The 18,266-nt window shown below is 40.0% G+C and overlaps 1 protein-coding gene across 6 annotated transcripts in view; it reads right to left on the reverse strand.

Annotated features, from left to right (window-relative positions):
* Positions 1-656: 656 nt before the first annotated feature.
* The window catches only part of LOC125763227 (polypeptide N-acetylgalactosaminyltransferase 5), an 81,069-nt gene continuing 63,459 nt past the window's right edge, over positions 657-18,266 (reverse strand). For 5 of the 6 annotated variants that reach the window (XM_049426096.1, XM_049426093.1, XM_049426092.1 and 2 more), the window contains exons 4-11: positions 15,458-15,587; positions 12,066-12,354; positions 11,719-11,915; positions 11,473-11,650; positions 11,060-11,240; positions 5,769-5,908; positions 5,413-5,646; positions 657-5,283 (exon numbers count right to left, since the gene is read on the reverse strand). In XM_049426096.1, the coding sequence (XP_049282053.1) occupies positions 5,110-5,283; positions 5,413-5,646; positions 5,769-5,908; positions 11,060-11,240; positions 11,473-11,650; positions 11,719-11,915; positions 12,066-12,354; positions 15,458-15,587 (1,523 nt within the window). In that variant the 3' untranslated portion in view covers positions 657-5,109. Of the gene's footprint in view, positions 5,284-5,412; positions 5,647-5,768; positions 5,909-9,590; positions 9,772-11,059; positions 11,241-11,472; positions 11,651-11,718; positions 11,916-12,065; positions 12,355-15,457; positions 15,588-18,266 lie in introns of all 6 variants that reach the window. The other variant, XM_049426091.1, reaches the window with a different exon arrangement.

Below are 18,266 nucleotides of genomic sequence, written 5' to 3' on the forward strand. Positions count from 1 at the left end.
ACAAACAAATGGAAAATCGTTATGCACAACAAAAGCAAAAGCTTACCACTCAACTGGAGGAGCTAGCGAAACAAGTCAATCCGCAGCATCAGTCCCAGCTGAGCAAATTACGGCGCAAGATTATAGACACGGAGAAGCAGTTGAACAGTACCATATCAAAAGTGGCCAAAGAACGGCAAAGGAATGCGAACCATTTCATTCAACTGGTAGCAAACAACATTCGCAATAATAACGTTCGGGGTGCGCTGAACAACTTTAACACGCTTACAACTTACAATGCCGATCCGTATGGTGCCATCGTCCAGAAGCTGTTTCAAAGGGGAGGTGCAGCAAACACACAGGCAATGTTGTACTTTCTGCGACAGGTTGACTTTAAGCATCGACCAGTGAGCGGGTACGATGCGCTAGTAGATGCACTGATCGAACGTTCTGCCCTGGGGGGGCCAGATGCAATCGAACTGCTGAAGCACATTCAATGTATAATATTTGCCCGCGACGGACCACAACAGACACAAGCGCTTGCACTTCTGAAAAAATTCAAATCAAGTGCACAGTAAAGTGTTATATGCAGCAGTATGGTGGACAATTTCGGATACGGATCACACGAAATCACAGGACTGAAAAAAAAACAAATGAAACTGTTTTGTTAAATCACATCTCTCTCTCTCTCTCTTTGAATGCAAAGTTTCTCTTTTCTGGTTCTGTTCCACTCTGGTTGTCTTATAGTTAACGCAAAAAAAACGAAACGAAACGAAACACTCCAAGAAGGAACATACAACAACACGGCGTACATTCTTCTTCAACGTGCAGAACCAGCACAAAAATTTCGTATCTTATCAGGAGCTTTTTAACGGGGACGCGCACAATTTTATAGTCTTTGTTTGTGTTTTGTTTTTTGCTTTTCATTTCATGTTACACAAGTTTCCTTTTCTTTTTACGTTACAACATTCCTTTCACATTCGTTACTCTTCTTTAACGAAATGGTAATAAACAGGACGCGCATTTGATGAGAAAAACAAAAACAAAAAAACAGAGAGAAAACAACGGTTGTAATAAATTCATACTATGAGTTAGAAAGAAAATGGAAGGTCCGTCTCAATACCGTCTCTACACAGAAATTGTTACAATCAAATTGGAAGGTTGATTAGTTGACTAAAATTGTCATTAATCTTTCAATATCTTCACACATATGCACACACGGTACAAGGGGTATTGTATTTTCTGTTATTTGTTATATCATTCCTTCCAGCCACATCTCCCATTCCTAATCACATCCGCTTATCAATCAAATCCATCCGATGTACGTAACAGAACATCAACTCGTTCTAGATGATATGCCGTGATTGATTTATTTGTTTTTATGTTTTTTTTTGTTTACTTTCCTTTCATTTGTCTATGCTACTAGTAGTTGGTCTTTTTGTGTTTGATGATGTCGTTTCCATCGATCTCCTCTGCATGAAAATCCCCGTTTGTCTCTTCTTTCGCTATTTTCTAAATAATTTTGGACCGGTTTTTTTTTGTTTGTTTTGCATTTTATGTTTTACACTTAAAAAGTATACTGCTGCTGCTGCTACTGCTTATTGTGTTGTAAAAAAAACAGCCACATTCTTGCATCTGAGTAACGGAAATCTGATGGTTGGCTGGCTGGCTGGCATGTATTACCAAACGAAGCTAATAAGCAGCATGTAAATACGCGTGTGTGATAAGTGCAAAAGAAATTACAGTTAATGCAATGCTATGAGTTTGTAGGCCAGTACTGGCTGCTATCGGTTTCGTAAGGGAATGTATCGGTGGATATACTAATCGTTCCCGAACACAATCGGGCTTAAGTTCAATTTTACGCATTGTAAAGCAGCACCGGCATTGGTGTGTGTGTGTGTTTGTTTTAATATTTAATACTGAAAATCTGAAGCTTTTCCTGTGTTGATTTATGCCGTATCAGTAAGCATAGCTAACTTAAGAGAGGAGCAAAAAAAAAACGTGGGGTTTTTGATTGTTAACCTACACACATCCTATCCGGACATCGGATCGGTTCTTAAAAATTAGACAAACAATAGTTATGATTAGTAGGACCTATGCCATCCTATGCAGCTGTTCCATACATCCCTCACGCAAGACGCACAGTCTAAATAGTATAAACATTATTGCAGCCAATTACCACGGTCGCTTTGGACATGGTGAACGGCACCAAAGAAAACATAAAGTTATGTAAAAATTGAAATTGCGCTTTAAAAAAAAAAACAAATGTTTTGCTTACATTAATAAATTGCACACCATCACCCTGAAGAATAAGACATAGACATAATAAAATAAAAGCAATAGTAGTAAGTTGAGAACAAAAAACAGATGAAACAGAACTTGTACAAGCGATGATAACGTTGCACAATGCTAACCGAATCACGTTCTCTATCTCTATCTCTCTCTGTCTCTTGCTTGCTTCCTCATCGGAGAGGCTTTCGGAGACACAAGCAACGTTTTGCTTGCAAATAAAACACTAACCCTAAAGCACAAACCATATAAAAGCGAGTGAGCGAGTGAACCGCACATTAAAACTGATACTTCCCATTCTTCTACCCGCAATTGCAAATAACATCGAACCGAACTTAAAAAACAAAGCAATCAATCGTTTCACTTTACCCCTTAATGTTAGGACTGTTCTTTTATCGATCTTTCTAACGAATCAATTTACACGTTTTCCCCCATGAGGTGATGATTCCGTTTAGCTTGTAAATGTCAATAGAGAACCGACTTAGGTTGTTCCAAGATCACGCGTACAATATAATATCGCATAAAATGGATTCGCGCGCAAACTTTTTGTGCTGCGTAACATAACCGTCGGTAGTCGGTCCGTGGCAAAAAAACGACCTCCGGTGTGTTTGTAAGTTAAGGTAGAACATAAAACCGAATGGAAGAATTAAAACCAACGAACGTTAAATCATTGATTGTTTTACATGTCCCTTAAAACTGTGAATGCTATGCGTTCTTCATTTTGCTATCCTGCCTTAACGGCAGTTTTGTTCGGGATAAGGGTTTTGTGTCCCCTTTGTGTGTGGGACGCCATTTACTTGCGTTAAACCAATACAATACAATATTGGTAGAATCGATTGTGCGCCACTTTGTGTGCTTGATTTTGTTTGTTTTGATACTTGCACCCTCTTTCCCTTCACGACAAGTCTTTTCTTAATATCTCTTTTTACAAATTACTATACCTATATATATCATTCTGTTACGATCGTGAGCACGTTCTCTGTTGTTGTTTTTTTTTTCTTCTTCCTCTTGTCGCTATGTTTTGTGTTTCACATTCACATTTCTTTTTCATGCGATACTTATACACTAATGCTTACGCGTCTTGATCACGTTTGTTCTACTTTCATCGTATTGTTCTACATACCGTACCGATTTTTTTTTTCAGCTTTACTTTTAACAAGAACCGATCTTTGCTCTCTTGTTTTGTTATTGTTAAAGATTATTTTAAAGGATCTTCAACCTACTACAAATAAATGATATCTTTTTGCCCGCTGTTAGCGATGTATCTTCTATTTCTCCTTCACATCACTATTTTAGGTGTTTTTTCCCTTCTACTATTTACTTCCGTACCGCTTCGCTGGTTTTTTTATGTTTATGTACAAGATTGATTTTTTCTTTGCAGCACTTTTTTTACTTACATACCTGCGCGTGATCGTTTACGAAGAAGCGAAGTTTCGAAGCAGCATTAAACAATTCCATACAGTTTCTGCCATTCTGTTTTGCCGAGTGTCTTTATGTAATGGTAAACAATTATTACTCTATTGCTATTGACATCCTCTTCTTTGCATTGGTATATCGTATTGGATAAACATTCACTCTATGTTTTCTAAATGCGAATGGTCCAGCTTTTACGGGTTTTGTTACAGTTTTTCACGAGTTTTCTCTCCAGTTAGATGTTAACAAGAAAACAAAAAGAAACTAAATTTGAAACGTATTATTTTTTTTTGTGAAAATTACACAACTTTTAACGGGCAACTATATTGTACTACAATCGGACAAAACTTTGAACTCCAAATGGTGTTGATGCTCCAATCTAATCTTGAAGACAAAGATTTGAGACCGGTTTCTGTTTCAATATCAACTGATATGTTTTGTTGTGGAGGGAATTTAACCTTTTCGAAGAATAATAAACAGTCAATATACTTTATGAACTTAGTTTTATAACCATCAACTAACCATTACCTTTGATTTGAATGCTTTAAAACATGTTTCGTGAGTTTTGACAAACGATTCGACAGCAATAGTTGATTTTTATTACCACGCATGAAAAAAACCGATGTGCTTGTTCAGGAACATCGCGCAATATGGCTCGAAGGTTAATAATGTAACCCACAGTCAAGAAACATGCTCAAACAACAGTTTTGCAAAGTGTTGTTAAGATCTAAATAACTCAAAATGCGGTGCATTACCGGCTTCAACGAGCCCGGTTAAGGAACATCGTCGAACAAACAATTACTGTGACAAACTATAACAATTGGACCGTTAAAAAAAAACACCAGTGCTTTACGTAGACCACAAACTAAACTATAGTATAGTGGGATGTGATAAAATTATGCTACAATTATTATGGAATTCTTTTAGAAGCATATGCCAAATGCAATACCTCAATTTAGTGCAGTTTCCCCCAAACTGAGCGCTTCTGTGTTCGATGAGCTCAGCCGGACTGGGGGGCTGAGCTCAGTTGCTGGGGAAGGTACTCCTGTCATTCTCTTACGACATACTTGTTCTCTCTGTCTAGTGTGTACACGTGTGTTGCATCAGGAACACCGATACGAATGGCAAGACGAGTTCGTGTTCGTCGTATCTTTCCGTTCATATTTTACACGATACGCTACAGTTGATCGACCGACAGGTCGGTGAAGGTTGGTTTCCAACTCAACGGATTGGCATTACTCCGGTACCCATGTGCAGACGCTTGATAGTTGCTTGATATCTGTGGTTACTACTGCTGTTACTGCTGCTACTCTTGCTACTGCCGCTGATACTACCGATAATATTTCCATAGCGTTCGATAGAGCCGGGCTGCCGCTGACCGAGGGGACCAACAGCCCCGGTACCGGATCGAACACGGTACAGTGCGTTTTATCTGTCCTCACCGATACGATTGTCGCTGTGTGCTTGCCACTTGAACTTGGACTGCATTAACCACTGTTGACCGAGGGAGTAGTTGCACGGTCGTAACAGCGGTGTTGATGGGTCCTCGACAGTGGCACGCGTTAAACAGTTACCACTGTTAACGTGCTTGATAGTCTTTTCCTAGAAGAGCGTAGCAAAGAGGTGAAGAGTTAAACATGTGGCAACAAATTGATGTGATATTGATATGGATTATCTTGCAATATGGGAGTGGTACGATGCAAAAACAGTGGATTGAAACTAATCTATTACCTCGTCATCGTATATCCATTCCTGATTACCGCCCATTCCGTGACACCGGACCAAATTAACCGGCCCGAGGGCGTTTGATGCATCGAGACAATTATCGTCCGACATGATCTGGTGCCGTTTGGTGTACGCAAACACTTGGTTACCGCCCAAACCGTGACAGTAGCTGCTGCCAATTTTTTCATTTGACTTACGACCCATCGTATCGAGACAGTTACGTGAATCTGCATTGCGAATCTAAAACGGAAGAAAATAAAATAATATTTGTTCAACGTCATCAGCGTTATCACTTTTTTGCTGTTACATCCGTTGCTTTGCGTTAAGAAACATTATTCTCTTATGACAAACGGAAAGCTTACCTCTCCAAGGAAATAGTAATCCAGTGGCATCTGACTTTCTGGATAGATGTTTTCCAGGTACCAGCGGAAGCTCTTGCACTTTAGCCGCTCCCGAAGGGCCCTCCGCTCGCTGACATCCCCAGCGGATGCTTTCCGAGCACCTGTCAGCCGTGTCGTGATACAAGGGTGTAGAAAGATCGAACGCGAAAGAAGCAAATATGAGATTAAACATATTTTTTCCATCTATCGTCTCATTGTTGGAAAGTGTTAGTATGGATATGATACAGAATACTTGTTCATGAATGGGTACTAAATGCTTCAGTTACTACTTTGAATGTTACATGATAGAAAAAAAAAATTGGGAAAGCGGTTGGTGCAAAGGACGGATGACAAAGAATAAAAAGACATTGGGAAACGTATCGATGCAATGACATTTTTATATGATGGACAGTAAAGATTATGGGATTGTGAGTGTATGAATTGGAAGAAAGTGAAGGTAGGGTCGGACAGGAAGAGATATACATAAAGAATATACAACAAATATGCACATTTACTGACATAAAAAACAAACACAAGAAGCACATCGTTCGAAAATAATATTTGCATTATGACATGATGTACAGCGTGAAATATTATGGTCATTTGTATGATACATTTATACACAACTTCATACATAAATATCAATTCATTTGGCTAAGTGCGCTATGTTTAAAACCGAAATGTACACAACAGTATATTACAATGCACGACTGTTGTTTAATGGTTTGCAGCTGCTTGTGTAAAACAGCAAAAGAAATTCTTATAACTAAATAAAATATGTATTTCTAACTATACCCTTTAATGGGAAACCCATTTGAACCCTTCATGATGGAGCACTAATAACAAATGGATTATTGAAAAAGACACTCTAAAATATTTTATTTATCGGATAAAAAAAGAAGCTTTTCAACACCTTCGACACTTTTTACAAACGACCAAAAAAAAAAAAACGAATGAATCAATGGAGCGCTTTTGTGTGACCCGGCGGTTTCTTGTATGTTTGGGCCCAACCAAAACGAAACATTGGGATAAAATGGAAAGCAAATAAATTATTCACATTTTGTATCCTAACACCTTGAATGGATCGGACGTAACGGTGCGTCTTGTGTCGAGTTACCTCTCAATCAAATACAATTTGGCTTGAAAATCCAATTACTCTTAAGGACCATCGAGTGGTGGCGAATAGATCGAACCATTTTGAACCTACCGGTACGCGGGAGTGCTGTAGCTCCCAGTGAAAATAGACAGAGGTTTCTGAAGGGGGAAAAAAACCGTTCCCTTTCCTTAACCCGATAAAAGAAAAGAAGAGCGACGAGACATTGCCAAGGTTATGCTTAACGATGTCAGACGGGGATCTATCGAAAGGATTTTATACACCCTCCGAAGTGAATAGGTCGTGTTCATCGGTGAGTGTATTTGTGTGTAGTGAAAAGATTAGGGTGAATTAATTTACGCCCATTAGGCAAAGTAAGGGAAGGAAAACAAAAGACCAGACGCCTCTCAATATGCGGTACCAGGCGTCTCCATTAGATTCTCACGCACGCTATTTATGTTTGTGTATTTCGTATGAAAATTTATTGGCAACAGGAAATCAAAGGATAAAACATAAATTATTGTATACACGTTACATTAGTTATATTCAAAGAGAATAGCACTATGTTAATGCTCTGTTGCGATTGTATCAGTTCTTAAAGTACCAGGCGTCTCCATTGAAATGAGATGTGCAAGTACCAGGCGTCTCCATTGAAAAATGTGCCAATTAGGGTGTAAAACGTATAAAACTTATCCAACCAAAACAATAATAAAAAAAACATTATCGATAAGATATGCAAAAGCAGCTACACGTATGTCATACAGGTTGAACCAATCGATACGAAACAGAATCACGATTGTACTGTTGCAGGTGCAATTGCGATTGAAATCGGATTCAATAATTTCCACCCGGTAGTGTTCAGTGCCACTTAATGATTTCACACACCAGACGGTTTGATTGACACATTAATCTGCCAGCAAAATTCATCAGTTAGGGATAATATTTCTGTCTGTCTATTCCCGTTGACATCTGTCGACGTTTTCCGTAGTCGTATAAATTAAACCAGATCCAGATAAAGGCCTTATATAGGCATTTAACTTTCCTTTTTTTAATTTATCCCCGCCAATGTAGCAAACGAATGTATCTAAAGAAATTCGATCACACACTGTGCATGTTTTTTTTTATTTGCAAAAATGCTCTACTTCACTTTGTCCTATTTTGCTTGTGCATGTCCTTTACTGTTTCGTTTGGTGACATTTTGTCATCGAATCGCGACACATTTTTTAACGAGATTTTCAACGCCGGGCCGATTTTTCTCACCAACGTCACATACATTCAGCGCATAGAGCGCATGGAAGTGAGAGTGTGAAAAAAGGAAAAAAAGAGAGTGTGTGTGTGTTTTCTTTTTTATTTCACTTGGCATTTTCCCTCTAAGCTATTGGCATTCTCAAATTCCATCGGGAACAGACAACAACTTGCCAATCCGTGATTTTCTGAAGCATGATTTCATTTTTTCCTTGCCTGTGCTTCATCGTCAATACAATTCTCCACTTACCTACGTACATAAGCAAGTGTGTGTGTTTTTTTTTATTATCCCGTGGGAATATGGGCCTAAGAGGCCTTATTTATGTTCAGTCTAGCAGAATGATTTTTTTCTCTCTCTTTTTGTTTTGTTTAGCATGGAACTTTAAACATACACACACAAGGAGTAACTTTCTCATGTTGTTTTTGTTTGCTTCTATGCTACTTCTAAAACCTAAAAAGTACCGATTGTATTTGTGCATTCTTTACATACTCAACTGCTTCTGCTTCCTCAAGTGCAAAAGTCAATTAGTGCCACCAGATGCACCGGTGGAGTAATCGTACCATGTATTCACTGCAAATACAGCACAAACTGCTCTACAAGGTACGTGCTACAAATCATACGGGACACCCGCGTATCCAAAAGATAGTGTAAGCTATGTAGAAAAGTTCCAACGCCGTCCAAGTACGGCGGACTATGTAAAAAGGTCAAAAATTCCAACGAATGCTTTACGGTCTACGGTTTGCTATTTAGTTTGTTTCGCTAGCTAACCTTTACAACCGAAAATGTCAATCCGGGAGAAACATTCTGCCCCACTGTAAGCTTTACGGACGGACCAAAGCTTATATCATGGCAGCTTAGTTTCCGATAGAAGAAAAGTTTACACAAACCCAAACGACAGTATTTGTGCAATAAAACAGAAAAGCGGCTAGAAAGGTAGAATATTTTAAGTTTCAAAATATAGCTGCTGGCAGTTTCAATTCTAAAATTTGTTTGGTGTTTGGAATTCATCTGCAATAACGTACATGTAAGGCTTAAAAGGGTAAATTAAGTTTTGTTTTACATCCTTTGACTATTCTACCCAGTTACATTATTTTTAAATTATAGACAACACAAATTTATCAAATAACTAGTAACATAAATAGATTATAGATTGCTTATATGTTAATTATATTTTGTTACGTTCTTTCAAACATAATACACAAAACGTATGTACACAAACAACATGCAGCTTTCAACCAACACAGACAAACGCATGCAAACACAAAACAAACGAATTTGGAACGACACGAAAACAAAACTTGCTACAAAGGTGCAAAGCAACATGGTGTATGGCGTTTTGTGGATTTTTTTTTTGAATAACACTGTGCGGTGCGCGCCTGCAACGGCAAAGGTGAACAAAAAACCAAACAAGCAGTTTAATTTAACAAAAAAAAAGGTGGGAAATATCGGTAACGAGAAATAGAACCTGGGTTAATGTTGTAGTAAAATTCACTCCAACCATCGAGCCACACTTCGGCCAGGCGTGCATTGTTTTTGTTAACTATCTGCGAGGTACCACCCGGGAATGAGTACGGTGTCGACTTCCGGAAGACGTGTCCAACGCGGGAACAGGGTGCAATCTCTAGCGTTCCACCGCACATCCAGACCTAACAAACAGTGGAGCACGGCGAATGTGTAGAATTACGTATTCCGATGCACAATGATGAACAGGAACGTCCAGCAATATGGAATCCGGGTGTTATTGTTGTGTTTTGTGACGTTCGTAAAACAGAAAACCGGTGGGAAATGATGAAACCCGCAATGGAGACACAGCGCCCGGGGACGTAGTTGAAGGGTTTTTTTTTCGTTAGATATGATAGATTGCGCACAGTATTTTCCATCGGCATGCAATTGATTGGTTCCGTTGTGGGTTGATAGGTAGTTGAAATATTTCCAAGCGCAAGCGTTTCACATTTTTTTGATTGATATTTGTAAGCATTTTTTTAAATTAACGGTTTGATGGATGCAAACCAGGATTACGATTGTTTAATAATATAAACAAAAAAACACATAGGAAACCGCGAATATAGTTAAGAGGTGAAGCATTAAGGCACACACGCATAAAACACGACAATTTTGTCAGAAAGGGAAAAGAAAAAAGAACGAGATCAAACGGTTAATAGGTTAGTCTACAGTTCAGTTAAAATTGTCAATAATACGATTAAACCATTTTGTTTTCAATAAATCACTAAAGATCAGAATTCGCGAAGAGATCAGTTATCAGCAGCAAGTGAGATTCGTACTACAGTTCCTGTAAATGGCACACAGCGTGAGTTAATTGTACGTTATGTTAAAACATCCATCTATCTATTCATAGTGTTAACCAACATGCTAACAAAATTTCAGCTACTTGTCACAGGGAGAGTTATTTATCCAGCTTAAGCAATACACATGTGTTAATTCCTTGAAATTATGCCTTGAAACTTATTCTTATGCATCCTTATTGCATCCTACCTATACTTTAATTACGATTCCACACATAATCATAAAGACTTCCATTCAACGCAATTAATGATGCGTTAAGATTGACCAAGTGGTGCCGACTTTAGAGCATAAAATAATCTAAATAAATCGAGACCACAAGATCTATACTTAGAAACTCATTCAGACAGGTTTGTGCTAGACCTTAGACAAAAAGTTTAAACGAATAAACTATACGAACTTTGTTGTATGTTTGCAAAGATTGTAGAGGGACGAAGAAAGGGATCTGTTTTGAAGCAATGGCGAATAGTTAGAAGGAAAAACTGTTATGGTAAGTATATCCTAACGAATGAAATGATTTCCAAACAGGGGATGAGGAAGGATATGATTTTAGTTTAAAATCGATTGCTTTTAGTAGATTGGAGAAGGAAATAGCACAACTAAGTTTAACAACTAAATAAACTATTGCCAAACCTGGACTCATTTGATAGTAAAACTCTTTCCACTCATCTAGCCACACCTCGGCGACGCGTGCTGCATTTTTCAGCACAATATTTGCTACGCCACCGGGGAAAGTGTACGGTGATTTGTCCCGGAACACATGGCCAACGTGCGAGCAGGGTGCAATCTCGAGGATGCCACCACATTGCCATATCTGATGGGGTAAATCAATGAAATTAATATCTTTTGCAAAGTACGCCCCAAATGGGGAGATGTGTTTTTTAAGGTACTAAAGAGCGGATAAGTTAATGCAATTATTGTTGCTGCTGCTGCTGCTTCTCTTCGTGTGCGATAAGATGATGGTCTTGGAACAAGTTTTCCAGCATACCTAAAATCAAATCGTAGCTGACATACACACACCCGGATGCCCCGGATGAAATACTTACCCGGAAAGACATTTCCAGATTTTCACCACCCCAAATGTCCATACCCTCGTCGTACGAGCCGATTTCGTAGAAATAGTCCCGATCGATAGAAAACAGCCCGCCTGCCATCGTTGGCGTCCGCAGCGGTGCTGTTCGGTCGTGATTGCGTCGTTGCATTTCCCGTGCTGGGACACGATACCTGGGCAGAAATGATCATTCATTAATGGCATTTGTCAACAGCCAGGAAGCATCCATCGTGGCTCTTACCAACGGAAGTTTAGCTTCCAGTTAAATCCACCCCACGTCTGGTCGGACGCCGTCACGTACTCGAACGTTTCGTCCGATATCACGTCGATGATGGGACAAACGACCGTCTTACGGTCCAATACGATACGCGCCAACAGTGGCTCCAGCCAGCCCTCCGTACACTCGCAGTGCGCGTCCAGGAATGTGATCACTTGTCCCTGTACCACGACCAAGAACCAAGTGAATTTTAAAATCCTTTTCTTTACATTTGACAAAACATTACTTCTGCTGCCAGTTGGAAGTGTTGGCATACTTTCAGAACGGTAACAAAACTGAACCGTTTTGCCATTCTTCCGGGCCTCTCTTACCTTGACGTGTTTGGCACCGAGCAGTCTGGCACGGATCAGACCGGATCGTTTCCCGGTCCGCAGGACGAACGTTGGCACGGGCAGCGTACGGACGTACTCTTCCAGCTGGCGGCCCAAATGTTCCCGCTCGCTGGCGTCATCGACGAGGATGATTTCCTTTAGCAATGGTCGGGGTGACCGATTTATTACACTCCATATCGTACGGAGCAGCGTGCTCCAGGCTTCGTTGTGGAACACAATCACAATCGAGGTCGTTGGCAGCTTCGCAGAATAGTGTTTCTTTTTACAGCTAATGGGAGAAATGGTAACAAAAAAAAAGATTATTTCCTTGCATGAGATTAAGTTTTTTTTACATTTTTATTATCATAATAGATTCAATATTTTTAATATCGTATTTATAATTAAATATACTTATTACACATTGTTATTATGAGGAACACCAACAATTGTGTTTAAACAGATGTAGCTTCCTAATCTGGGAGAACCTTACTGATTACAGTGTTTCCGAATTCAAACAGCAAATTTGATACCTTTATTGGAATCTGTTCAAATTGAAATAGAATATGTCTAGATAGATGTGGAATTTTTCTCACTTTTTTTCTATAAAAGTTTTGCAAAACTTAGAAGATCTCTAATGTGATGGGCCCAACGAAAGACGAAGTAATTAAACTGTTCCAGTTCAACATAAACTGAATCCAGATATGTCTAATAAAATTTATACTCAATCTCAAAAACCCTGTAAAACAGGATACAGCTTTGTACGCTGAGCTGTACTGTTCATCCATACTCAACCTACATTTTCGGGGAGCAAATCCTATCAAGAGCTAACAGCAGTACGATGTCTATTTGGTAACTAAAACCGATAAATAAACCCGAACTAGCTGCTTCTTCTTGCTCCAACAAAAAAAAGCGGCAAACCATCTCTAGAGATGGGTCCCGTTCCAAAGGCCAAACGATGAATGCCTAAACAACGCACCAACATTAGATGACTGCCAGAAATTTCCACCAACGTTCCGGGAGCGTGACATAGAAAACTACACCCGATAGGGTTAACACTTTGCAAACAAATCGACAAAAGGTTGGGAAACATTCTGCTGCCGGAAGGTGAATCGGGTGCTGCAGATAGTACACGACTCGATTTCAACTGAGGCTTTCAGCTGGCCAACTGTTGTGTTGGTGATGGACGGTGATGGTGACCCATGTCGAAACGTCACAACCGAACACACACTTACTCACAATGGAAATCGCACATTATTTAGCATTCTTTAGGTACCTGAACAAGATGATGCTATGTAGAATAGAGGAAAATGTTTTTTTTTTTCGTTTCTTCCTGATGGGGAAAAAGGGAATCCCCTATACGACGATAGCGTTTTGCGATAAGAATTTTCAGAACCCCTCAACTTCTCCCTGAGGAGGGAAAATAGCTTCCCTTTTTTGTGTTTCTAAAGCTGTCATTTTACGGTACCACACTAGGGTGTAGCTAATATTTAACATAACCCAACAAAGACCAAGTCTCTGGTTGCAATCCTGCAACAGAAAGGAGTAAAAAAAACAATTCATGCTTTGGGACCTGTTGTTGATACACTCGAGAGCTTTACGTACGTATCATGCCAGGATCGCAAACTGCTGATTTGTACGAGCACAGCAAAAGATTGACTTCGTTAAGTCAACTTTACGGACTTTTCCCTTCATCTCGTTAGAGGTGGAATGTTTTAGAGCGCCGTGCCTGCAACAACGCCCGGCATTAATGTCACGAGCTCGTGTGACGATGCAAGACTAAAGCCCCGAAATCGTTCCGCCCGTTGGTCTTACGGCTAGACACAACCCAACCAGAATATATCTCACGCCACCGAGTAAAGACGATACCTAGAGTGCTTCGTTCGGTTACGATGCTTGCGACTCCACACGCGGCGGTTGTCTTCACGCGTATCAAACTGTCGTCCTATGTCTCATCCAAGTATCTATCTTACCGATGTGTGCCACAGATCGTTTTTGGCGCACTCGCACGTTTCGTGTATACAGGCCGCCTTCCAATTTGAGCGGTGTGAATAATGGATAGGTTTTTAACCAGGTTTGCAAAATCCGCTCAACGCTTCAGCCTAGCAAAAAAAAAAAGGTAAAAAGGTAGTTTATGCTTGGGCTAGCTAGTTTCGAGTCGTCGTGTCTATTTACAGCTAGAGAACTACTAACAAGTGCTTTTATACGATGGGACACATACGAACAAACCTCCCCCCCCCCCCTCCCCCAAAAAAATAGTCAAGCAATTTCCATTTCCTTTGCTAAATTGGAAAGAAGCATCACCGACCAAAAACCTAAAGGTTTCAAGTGAGGTAAATCTGTTTCATACCAAGTTGGTTTTTAGGGAACGCTTTCGTTTATGCGGGAAAAGCTTCTACAAGGGGTATGGGCGCGAAACAGAAAAGAAATGAAGCAACCCTGCAGATCTCTGCTGGTCCCACATTTGGAGAACAAATTTGTGACACCACCAAAAAACTAGATGCAATGATTGACGGTTATTAGATATTTCAACATCTATTTACGGAACCGGTATAAGCTTTTTCAGTCTGTTTGAGGGGGGTGACCCCTCATCTGTCATTTATGGGGCACGATTATTTGCATTCGCTTGTGTTATTATTTATTTTGTATCACTCGCCCGTACAAAGTGACAATATATCTGGGGCAGGAGCTGTGCACGATTAGAATGACAAATGTATCGCATTAGTACCGTAGGCAGGTAGATTTATTTGAAGGTAGAATTCAATCCATTTTCATACCGTTCTTTGCCAAACATGGTCCCTCTATTGTTATTCACCTTACAATGGAAAGTACTGTAAATATGAGAAATGAATGTAATCCATCCAGCAATTCCCTATTGATTAAGATTATCAAAACTTGTCAGTTCCTTTTTCTGAACGTGCTTTCCTGAAAATTTTCAGATTGATTATTTTAAACAAATTGTTTTCAATCGCAGATGCTGCTATTAGAACCATGAGGGAAATTAGTTTTACAAAGTATGTTGCTTCCCATGCTGCAATAATGTGCATTCATATTGCACTATTCATAAGACGAATGAGTTTTCCGGGCAGTTGGAAAGTTATTTCTAAACGTAGCCATACATCATCCAAGATTGATGACAAATTCCATCATTGAACCGATTTAATGACGCACGAAATCGCTTTTCAGGCTAGCATTCACTGTGGAAAGCCAAATTGCTTGTACAAAGACATGACCCTAACAAACGCCGCAAAGTTCATTCCCCGCTGAAAGTAATGGCATCATCCCCTCTCGACAGTAATATCACCGTAGCAAAACGGGCAACATTAAAGCTCATGCTTTAAATTCCCTTTACCGTTGCTGTCCACCTTCCACCAAATCGAAACCCCCATACTTACTCGTGATGGCGTACATCGGTGAGCGATCGATTCAACCAGATCATGTCACTGGCGAGGAGATTGAATTGATTCTCTTTGAACTTTTCCTTCATCAGCTCCTGCTGGTTAGACGGAATTTTAACTGGTTTACCTGGGGGAAAAAAGAGCACGAAAAAAAGACACATAATTTAAAAAAAGAGTACTCCATCGAATGGCAGGAAAATGGTGAATGAAAAATGACGATCAAACAACAGTGAAGTGAGCGTACTGGGATGAGGTGGGCAGACTAGAGCTGAACTTGATTTAAATTAAGGTTATGTTTTTCACCTTTCCAAATCAAGCCAAGGTATCGAAGGATATACGAAGCGCACGGTTTCCTTCATACTTCCCACACAAAGACACACTGTGGCCTGAGCTTTCTCAATATTCCTTTCTTTCCGGTTCAATGCGATTTTCTTTTCAACGTTGCTGTTTTTTTCCTCTCATCCCTTTAGCTGTATTGAAACCGGACGGGGCAAGTAAAGGAAAATAAAACTAAAAACCTCCCGTCGCCAGAAAGAGTGAAGGAGTGATTAATGACATTTTGGTACGATCGAATAACACCAACCACAGCACCACGTGGACAGAGATGAAGCGCGTAGCTGCTCTAGCACCCGACACGAGGACGAGATTAATTCCTCCCCGGCTGTTGGCACTGATGTTCTCGGGCTACACAAAATGGCACACAGCAGGGGGGAGGAGTGGGAATTCTTGGGGCGTACCCGTGGTATGGTTTTGTGGTAAATGTTGATTTTAGCTCACAGCGAAGCATAACATAACCATACGAAAACCTTTTGCACCGTTCACAGCTTTGTGGGAAATGGAGGGTTAGAGGGGAAAAAGAGGGGGAAGAAAAGGAGGATCTGGAGGGAAGAGTTTAGGAGAACAGCAGTAAGAAAGAATGCTTATGGCATCTGACTGTTAGGTGGGATTTGTTGCTTCAGAATTTCACTCCACCGGGACACCAAAGGGTCATGACGGAATCGTCGTACATATGCAAGAACCCACATCCTCTGCGTCTTAGATCCTCGGTGAGCTTGAAGGTTTCCGTGTGTAAATGCCCGCAGTAGGTGCGCGATAAATTATGCTCTTAATCAATCTGCTTTGCTCTTTTGCACACGACAGATGCGGGGACATAACAAAACCAATAGAAGAAACAGGTAAATCTAAGTTGAAGTACACATGAAAAGGATAAGGATTGTCGCCATTATAGTGGTTGAAATGCATAGCAATGTTTTTTATTTTTTAAAAAACTTAAGAGTAACCTTCAATATGATGTTAGATGCTTCCTGCCACGAGGTTTGTATCTCGTTTCATTACACAATTATCGTTCTAGTCCTCATCCTGTGTGCTTGTATCACATGTTTGGGAATAAACTTTACACAGCTATCAAAAGTTGGAAATTACGTGGTAGATGTATCCGAAATCTCATTGAAATTTCCGTTGTTTTTCTCAAGTTGCGGTGGTAGCTTTTTACGATTAAGAATTTCCCAAAAACTAATACACACGTCTCCTCATGCTCACCGATTCACATTCTAAATAAAACCGAGTGAACGTTCATATGCTCCCAAAAAAAATGATAAAGTGTCGTCGTGACTATGAAAGCAAGGTAAGTAAATCTGCTGGTTAATTCTCCAGGCTCAGTCACCTAAGCCGTATAGAGTAATCTGTGAACAAATTTTCCAATGGCAGAAATCCATGGTGTAAGCTACCCCCGTACACAAACAAAAGATGTGGATGTGTAGAGAAGGATAAGTTCCTTCATAAAATTATGATCACTTTATCACTTCACGCACAATGCACAGTTAGATAGATGGGTGGGTGCCAACACTCAAGTAGTTTCCCGTTCCACTTGCCCGTTTGCTGACATACGAGGCTTTTAAAGTAGCTCGTTTTTCCCCTAACGAGAATATAGCTTTTCCATGTTATTTTCGCACTAGTCAACAGATAAGCTTGGGATAAATGGATCCGGTAAGCCTTTTTGCAAGATAATAAATTAAAAATACTCGTCTTATAACCTGACTATCCCTTTCCTTGGTTTACTCCAGAGGATGTACTTTTGCTCGTTTTGTGTTAAAGAACGTTAATTACTGACATTAAAGGCAATTGCACCATGAACGGAAATAAATTTCAGCAGAAATAAACAGCAACATATTCGGTGTAAGAATTCATATTGTGTAATCAAATTTTAACAAGATTCCGTTAAATTGCGGAATTTTTATATTTAATTTAATAAATCCAAAAAACCTATACATGTCATGGACCACACAGCCTAGAAGCATGGCTTATTTTTCACACTTCAAGTGATTCTTTCACCCAAAAACCTGCGAAGCCATTACTGCCACCATATGCAACCACACAATGGAAGGTTGAAAAATTAGCCCGACATTATTGGGTGGATCGCCACATAGCTTTTAGGATGAAGCGAACTCTCATCATCAACACCGACGACAATGGTTTCAACAGGCAAACCTTTACCGAACTACAGCGATTGATCTGGTTCGTGCAAAAGGGAAGATGAAACACACAAAAGCCCAACGAAGAGCACGTTAAGAGACGGAATTAATGGGAAAACTTTTCCCACCCACCACCAACAATATTTGTACCGCACCAAAAACTCGGATTCGCGCTGTGGTTGATATTGTCCGAACGTGTCTCGGTTGGCCTTTTGTTCGCAGCTGATGGAAAATTTCATTTGGCATTAGGGGAGGAAAAATTCCACCATGTGTCCGGCACATCTCACATGCGTTTCCTAGACGAGTGGAGTTGTGGGTTGGGATAATTCTGTTGA

The sequence above is a fragment of the Anopheles funestus genome, chromosome 2RL, assembly GCF_943734845.2.
Source record: "Anopheles funestus chromosome 2RL, idAnoFuneDA-416_04, whole genome shotgun sequence".
NCBI classification, from domain to species: domain Eukaryota; kingdom Metazoa; phylum Arthropoda; class Insecta; order Diptera; family Culicidae; genus Anopheles; species Anopheles funestus.